The following is an 8,656-nucleotide window of genomic DNA, read 5'->3' as shown; positions in this document are numbered from 1 at the left end:
AAGGGTAATCAAAGGACATATTTGCTAAATAATCATCCATTATGTTTTCATTCCAAAGAAACCTTTACCTACTCTTGCAATAATAAATATGAAATTTTCTTTTCTATCTCTCTCTCAATTAGAACTTAACATTATATTAATGGGATTTAATGTTTAATTTATTATTTTTAATATTTTTTTCAAAAACAATGTTATCAAGCAACATTTTCTTCTTTTAGAATACTGATTCATTATATTGTTTTGGATATCATAAAAATATAACAAAGTAGTGTATATGTAGTTTTGATTGGTATTTTTAGTATGTTTTGGATTATTTTTTTCTAGCTTTGAACCTATACTCCATTATTTCCATATTTTTTATGTTTAAGATTAGTAACATAATTTAAGAAATTATTAAATATTATAAAGTCTGACAGAATTTGACTAAAATAACTATATATTTAAATCATGCTGATTACATTAAAAAGGAAAAAAGAAATACATGGTGAAAAAATAAATAATAATATGATTGAAAAATAAAGTATAAATATATATTGAGTTTTTACAAAATTAAAAAAGTTAAACAATATTAAAATTTTAAAATATCAAAAAATATGGAATAAAAAAAGAATAATAGAGTGAATATTCTTCTAACCCTCCTAATATTGAAAAGAGTATTTACATGATCGTCTAAAAGAAATGAGACAAAGCTTGCTCATGTCTCTCCCAACGTAAAATTTTTATAACTTATTTTACTAACAAAACTTTTTTAATTTTTATTTACAATGAGTACAATTAATGACTCAACAGTCCAATCAATAACTTATTCACTAATAATCAATAAGCATTCTGAGATTAATAAGAGTGCCTATTTTATTTAGGAAAGCTAAACTTTGGCAAGTAATTTACTAGAAAGAAAATAGTATCTTATTTATTAGATTGGACCATGAATTTATTAAAAAATAAACCAATATGAAAAATGAAAAAAAAAACATAATTCTAAATACATACGCACAAAGAAAGTAAAAAAAATAAGTAATAATAATAATAATCATGTATCACATAAAATTTGACATTTTAATATTTTTTTGGTGCTCATTTATTTGTCCTTTTAAGCTGTAGAATAAGAAACAAATACAGGAAAGAAAAAAAACAAACTGAGTATTCAAGGATTAAAGCTGCCACCATTGACTATTCAACTTTCATCACCATTTACAAATAATATAAAATCAATATAGATAGAGAATAAAATATTTCATAATACAAGAAGATAAGTTATCTCATTAGTCACTAAAATTATAATATGTGTCATAATTTACCAATTTTTATAAAAAAAGATTTCTAAAACTAAACAAAACAATACATATATTATATTTTTATTAGCCACACAAGATAATTTATTTCTTACTTTATTGTTTATAAGGTATTGTATCTAATTTTGTTTTATAAGATAAACAAAATAGTTGTAGTAAGATAAAGAAAGAAAAAAAAAGTGATGTTAGAATTTTAATAGAATAAGACAACTTAACTTATTAAATTCATTCACAATAATTAATCAACTTCAATTTCTTGAAACAATACTTATTGTAAAAGATTATTGGTGAAACAATCATACATCATAAAATAAATTAATTCTTCAGTTATAATATTTTTAATATTACCAAAAAAAGAAAAAAATCATCCACAATAATACACAACACAATCCACCAATAATATCACTCACATTTTCTTATGAACAAAAAAACAAACATGTTATTTTGTGTGTCCCTCACTTTTTCATTTATCTCTCTTGTTCTATAGAAACCCACCACAGTTCTAACTTCTAAGCAATAATTCAAACTCAATTTCATTGATTTTTCATATTTTTTTGTAAAGTTGTAATCTTTTCTCAATTGGGTTTTTGAGGAACTGCTTCAAAATCATGTTGCTAGCTCCGATGGATCCGTTGCCGCCGCCGCCGCCGTTGAGCTCCGACTCTGTTTCACTGAGATCGGAGAATCAACGATTCGGTGATCTTAGAGGGTTGAAGTGGCGTATAAATCTTGGGGTCTTGCCATCTTCAACTTCCCTTGATAATCTTCGCCGAGTCACTGCTGATTCTAGAAGAAGGTAAATCAGTTCAACAATAATGTTTTTATTTTATAATTTTGATTTTAATATTATTTTTTTATAGTCAAAAATATTTTTTACTCGGAGAGGGTAAGTCTCGATGCAATAGATAAAATTGCTTACTTTGTGACGTGGAAGTATGTGTTCGAATCCCGGAAGCAGTTTTTTGCCTGCGAACGTAAGATTGTATACATTTATTCTCTCCGCACTTTACTAGGCGGGGGCGGGAGCCTCGTATACTGGCCGAACTAAAATATATTTTTAGGAGGAGGGGGAGAGATGATTTTAATGATGATGATGTGAATTTCCTTAAGTTTATGTTGTCTTTGTATTCCTTAAATTCAACACCAATTGGTTTGAGTGGGCAAGGAGAGTCATGTTCAATTGAGTAAGGTCATGGATTTGGGTTTGATTAATAGGTCTTGGTGGAGTTTTGTCCTCTTTGATGGGTCTTCCGGCTTGACTCGAAATAATTGGACCTTAAAAAGTGACTTCAGGTTCGGGATACTGATGGCGATGAGCATAACAATAGAGTATGCTGATTTTGTTTGAATGCAGTTACAAAAACATGACATTTTTAGCCTTTTCATTTGAGAAAATGGAAAAATTCCTTTCTGTTAAGTGTTAAAGATAAAGTCGAAGTTTAGTCAATATATTCTATATGTTTTGTTTTCCCTTCATTGTGGTATCTGCCATTACTCTAGATTGTATTTACAATTTGATCAGCAAAAAGGAAAAGAAGATTACGTTGTTTCTTCTTTTGTCAATCGAGGGTTGCTTAATTTATTATTTTCGCGTTTCTGTGACATTTTATAGATGAGTTGTTAATCATGAACCATGACTTATATTTTCAGGTATGCCAGTTTAAGAAGACGCCTCCTGGTTGAACCACATATTCCGAGAAGTCGTTCAGCCGATCTTGTTATGGACAACCCACTTTCACAAAATCCAGGTAAATGTTAAGTATGTTTTCTCACCCCGTCATAGATCTAATTACAGATCTCTGATTCAGCCAATATACTTACCTAAATTCCTACAAAGTAGAGAGCATATTAGATATCAATAATGTGAATGATTTTTCCTCAGTTACCTTAAATAGTGCATCATAACATGGTATATTTTAGTTGCCGGATTATATACCTTTTTATTTTTTCTAAGATTTAATAAATGACAATTTAAGTCGCTCTAGAAGAATATAGCCATGCTCCCTGAAAACTTATTAGAAATTCAATCCGTGAGAAGATTAAGCTAAGCACTAGTGACATAAAACGGCAGAGGGTAATTAAGAGAAAAACTAATTGTTGTATATGTTGTCCTTGTGGTGGAATTCTATCTTTCTTACCATTGGTGGCCTCTGTCTCTTGCTGGTATGAATTGAATTTTATCGTTGGTAAATACGATTTGGCCTTTATATGCAGATAGTACATGGAGTCGCTTTTTTCGCAGTGCGGAGCTCGAGAGAATGGTTGATCAGGATTTATCACGTTTATACCCAGAGCATGGCAGTTATTTCCAGACGCCAGGATGCCAAGGCATGTTGCGACGCATTCTATTACTTTGGTGTCTCAGGCACCCAGAATGTGGTTATAGACAAGGTAAATTTCTCATCCAAGCAATCGCGGCAAATCATCCATAACTTTAAGTAAATTTACCTTAATTTTGAAAATTGAATATGCTTTCGCGCTTTGTGATGGTTATTTTTTCCTCCAACCAGGTACAGTTCCAATTGAGTAAACCTTTACTTCAACATTCAAAAGAATGATGTCATACGCTTTAACCGTTGTCGATCTCATGTTTAAACATTAAAGGAGAACATGAATGCCTAGTCTATGAGAAATAGGATTGGGCTTTAATTTATACATTCTCTATCTTAAGTTCCTTGCTGCGAATTGCCAACAAGTCCTTAACTGCTTTTGCATTGATTACCATTCCAAAATCCTCAAAGATATCGCTGAATTTTATATGTTTTATTGTTAGATAATTCATTATTCAAGTGGAGAGCTAAAAAATTAGGTGGTTAAATTGTTGAGAACCCTGTTCTTCTATCATCAAAAAAATTGTTGAGAAACCTAATATTTGGTAAAACTAAATTCCGTTTGTTCTGCTTCCGGGCTTTCAGATAACTAGTTTTGCTTTGGTATTATGTTATTAAAATAGTTGATTATACATTAATGAATTTCTTCCATTCACTTATTTTATAGGAATGCACGAATTACTTGCTCCTCTGCTTTATGTTCTGCAAGTTGATCTGGGGCGTCTTTCCGAAGTTCGAAAGCTTTATGATGATCTCATCACAGACAGGTTTGATGGCCTTTTATGTCAAGAGAATGATCTTTGTTACAGCTTTGATTTTCGAAAATCTCAAGACTCGGTGGAGGATGAAACTGGCTACCACGAAAAGGCAATGAAAGTCAATAGTCTTGATGAGCTTGATCCTGAGATACAGACCATTGTATTGCTAAGTGATGCTTACGGAGCGGAAGGTGAACTTGGTATTGTTTTATCAGAGAAATTCATGGAACACGATGCTTACTGTATGTTTGATGCTTTAATGACCCATGGTTCAGTTGCAACGGCCGATTTCTTCTCTCAGTCTCCTTTAGCAGGGTCCCTTAGTGGCCTCCCTCCTGTTATTGAAGCTTCGACTGCATTATATCATTTGTTATCTCTTGTCGATTCATCTCTACATAGCCATCTTCTGGATCTTGGGGTTGAACCCCAGTACTTCTCTCTCCGATGGTTGCGAGTTTTATTTGGACGAGAATTTTCACTTGACAACCTCTTGATCATCTGGGATGAGATCTTTGCATCAGACAATAATAGTAAAGTGGAAAAAAGTGCTAATGATGACATCAAGTGCGGGTTCAGGATCTTACACTCACCTCGTGGAGCATTTATCTCGGCTATGGCCGTAGCAATGTTACTTCATTTAAGATCTTCACTCCTTGCAACTGAAAATCCTACAAAATGTCTCCAGAGATTATTAAGCTTCCCTGAAGACATTAATATTGAAAAACTTCTAGAAAAGGCTAAACCCTTGCAGGCTCTTGCATTAAGTGTCGATATTTCATCCTCTTCACCTTTGTTTCTAGGGTCTCATCACCAAGGTAAATCAACGTTTCCGAGATCTGTGACTCTTCAACCTGAATCCGTGTCTCCAAAAACACCTCTGAATTTGCTACCAGATAGCTATTGGGAAGAAAAGTGGAGAGTCGTCCACAATACTGACGAAAATAAGCAAGATGATGTACAAAAATCGATTCCAACTCGTAAAAAGGGATGGACAGAAAAGGTGAAGTTCAGTTTGAGAAGAACAGAGTCTGATCCACCTCCATCTAGGATTCAGGGTGGGAAAAGGTTACCCAAGGCATCTGTCAGGCGCAGTTTGGTAGAAGATCTTCGTAAGGCACTTGGCTCGGAAGAAGATACAGAACAAACGAACTCTCATGAAATCCTGTGCCAGCAGGATAATCTTTCCAAAGCGGTTGAAGTAGAGCGACAAGATGGTAACCGTAAAGGTGACAACAATTGCTCATCTGATGATAGATGTCCAAGTGGAAGTGCAGGCAGTGAGGACGACTTGTCTGATCAGACTAGTCCTCCAAATGAGACAAATGATCATGAAATTACCTCGGTGAAAAGTAGCGTTGCATCTAATTCATCCGTAGATGAATCCAATGAATCTTCACAAACCAGCCTCAATGATCAATGTGTGTTGATCTCTGTTCCTCCTGTTAACATACCTGAGACACAAGGGTCCAAAGACAACAATGAAGCAAATCCAGCCATAGATCCTAAGGAAAGAAAACAGAATAAATTCCAGTGGTTATTTAAGTTCCGGCGGAATACTGTTGAACTTATCTCTGAGAAAATAGGAGGTGCTTCAGACGCTGCAAAATCGGCCAACAGTCATAGCAATCAAAGTAGTACTCCATCACCGGCGTCTTCTACCACAAATACGCATGGTAGTTCAGTTACCTGCAAAGGAGATACTGTAGACCAGAATATGATGGGCACTTTGAAGAATATTGGACAGTCTATGCTTGACCATATTCAGGTAAAGTTCTTTCCCACTATCACTCTCACTTTCAAATTCAATGACACGCTATAGAGTGAAGATATGTAAAGTTTGAAGGTTTCCCCCTTCGTTTTACCGATAATTTATTTATGAAAAGTAATTGAATGAAATTCCTGGAAATAACATCTTCGCTTACGAGGATAGGTAAGACTGCATACACCTACCATCCAGATACTCCTCTAGGTGGGATCCTCATGTATTGAGTCGCAATTTTTTCAGCTGAATGAAAATGCTTTAGAACTAAAGTTGATGTATGTTCCTTTTCCTTGGTTTGATTTTATTTTTGTGGTGCAGGTAATTGAATCAGTTTTCCAACAAGACAGGTCCCAGGGAACCTCAGTGGAGAACTTATCTAAGAATGTTCTTGTTGGCAAAGGCCAGGTTACTGCCATGTCAGCTCTCAAGGAGCTTAGGAAAATTAGCAATATTTTGTCTGAAATGTGAGGTGAATCTTGTATTAACATGTATATAGATTTTGTAGCTACCATTCTTTAGTGAAATAAAATGAGTTTCTTCTACTTCATTTCAAGTATCAATTGAGATGAATATGTAAAAATACTTGTATTTGGATTACATAAATAAATGCAGGCAAAGATATTATTTTAGTCTCATCTTAATTTTTTCCATTTTTCTTATACCACCAATGGTATCCCTCACCTTATGGTTAAGGAACTATTTTCTTTTGGGATGTGTGACTATCCCTCCCAACGAATATCGCCATCAGGAATCGAATCATTGACCTAATGGTCTTTCTAGGATCAAACGAAGCCTTACACTACTAGGCTAACGCCTTATTGGTTAATTTTTTCGAATTTAGTCACATAAATTGTGTCAAATTGGCATGTCGAAAACATTAACATTAGGCTTCTGCTAAAACTTTAGTTAATACTCTTTTCCCTCCAATTTATTATGTTAGGGTTTTAAAACCTTACACTCAACCTCCATCACCCAAAACTCATGCACCAACCAAAGCTTCTATTCAAGAAGAGAAACACATAGAGCCAATAATGGGCTAAGAGAAATGCATAGGGCCAACAATTGGTGAAGAGGAAGGAGGGAATGGGTGTGAGACATGGTGAAAGGGTTGAATGTGAGTTTGGTTAAAAGGATAATTTGGGAAATTAAGTTGAATTTCTTAAACATGTGTCTTTAGACTTTTCCTTATGAAAATAGAACTTTCCATTGAAAATTAAGAAAGTATGAATAACGAAGTATAGATACGACTTGACACATAGATACAACAACAAAAATATAAAATATGATTGATTAGGAGGGTTTGATATTGATACGAGTCTAAGTCTGACATATAAAATGTTTATGTTTTTTTGGAAAACAAAATGTCATATGGTTAGTCCATTTTTCTTAAGAAAGGAAGAGGAATAGGTAGGTTCCTCACTCATGATACTTTTTTTAATGCAAACCTCTCCTAATTCCTTTTCATCCTTGTAAAATCTTAGCAAGCTAAAGGAGCAATCATACATGTGTATTAAATGCAAGAGAGTGATTAGTCAAAAATGAATCATTGATAATTACAAATTAAAAAAGAATTACATTTCGCAGTCATTGGCCTACAATGAATAAAAGAATTTCAATAAGATCAAAGATGTTGTAGTGAGGAGAGGAGAGAGTTAAGTTGTGTGGGAAAGAAGCTTAAATCTAGATTAAATAAATTATAATTCCCATGTTGGGGCATGGAACTATGAGAGTATTGATAAGGGTCACCAAATGGATTATGAGAGCCCATCATTTGCATATGTTGAGGAATGTATTGACTACGTGGTTGGTACTCGTGAGCCGTGATTCAAATTGTGAACCACATTACCTGATGCAGTCATAAATATTACACTTGTGATGACTGTCACAATCATATCATAATGGTGCAGCTATAGTACAACTGCATTAGGGCTACATCAGGCCTCATTGGAATACATCAAATTCAAAAATAATTTTTTTAACACAAAATAATTCATATCACAACGTCTGCAATCTGCATTGTGACAGTCGCATTTACTACAATCGCAATAACCACAACTGTTATTGCAATCACAACTACAATTTAAAACACGGTTGTTGAGTGACCATCATCATGTTGTGTTGTGGTTGTTGGAACATCATTGGATTCTGCTGCTGCTGTTGTTGGAACATCTTTTGTTGCTGAGACATTAATGTCATTTGTACATTTGGTGAAGGTGCTTTGTTGTTGGATACTGCAAATGGATCATGCTGATTATATTGATCAAATGGATTATTCTGTATAGGAATGTAAGAAATATGCCTCTTGTGACATGAATGGATATATCATTTCATTGTTTCATGACATAACTTTTGGATGAAGAGTCATCAATGAAATGTTAAGACTCTTGGAAAAGAGCCTATATATAGTGCTTGATGGAAGCACTATACTAACAAGAAAAAGGACCATAAACATTGTCCCTATCTCTGCCCATAAAGATTGTTCTATCAGCCATCACTTAAGGAAGAGCATAGTAA

General features: G+C 33.8%; 1 protein-coding gene across 1 annotated transcript; it reads left to right on the top strand.

The window, feature by feature from the left end:
- Positions 1,697-6,777, top strand: LOC109352360 (TBC1 domain family member 5 homolog A-like). Its single transcript, XM_019594316.1, has 5 exons — positions 1,697-2,088; positions 2,943-3,040; positions 3,507-3,683; positions 4,290-6,145; positions 6,461-6,777. The coding sequence occupies exons 1-5, from the start codon at positions 1,901-1,903 to the stop codon at positions 6,608-6,610; spliced, it is 2,469 nt and encodes an 822-aa protein (XP_019449861.1). The 5' UTR covers positions 1,697-1,900; the 3' UTR covers positions 6,611-6,777.

This window comes from Lupinus angustifolius, chromosome LG07 (assembly GCF_001865875.1).
Source record: "Lupinus angustifolius cultivar Tanjil chromosome LG07, LupAngTanjil_v1.0, whole genome shotgun sequence".
Lineage (NCBI taxonomy): Eukaryota > Viridiplantae > Streptophyta > Magnoliopsida > Fabales > Fabaceae > Lupinus > Lupinus angustifolius.
Note: the sequence above shows the minus strand (reverse complement) of the source record. Positions and strands in the feature narration are given on the sequence as shown.

Excerpts from the sequence above, each read along its gene's own strand:
- LOC109352360 (XM_019594316.1), top strand. The coding sequence starts at position 1,901 with ATGTTGCTAGCTCCGATGGATCCGTTGCCGCCGCCGCCGCCGTTGAGC. Across the intron at positions 2,089-2,942 it reads ACTGCTGATTCTAGAAGAAG|GTATGCCAGTTTAAGAAGAC; the intron begins GTAAATCAGTTC and ends TTATATTTTCAG. Across the intron at positions 3,041-3,506 it reads CCCACTTTCACAAAATCCAG|ATAGTACATGGAGTCGCTTT; the intron begins GTAAATGTTAAG and ends CTTTATATGCAG.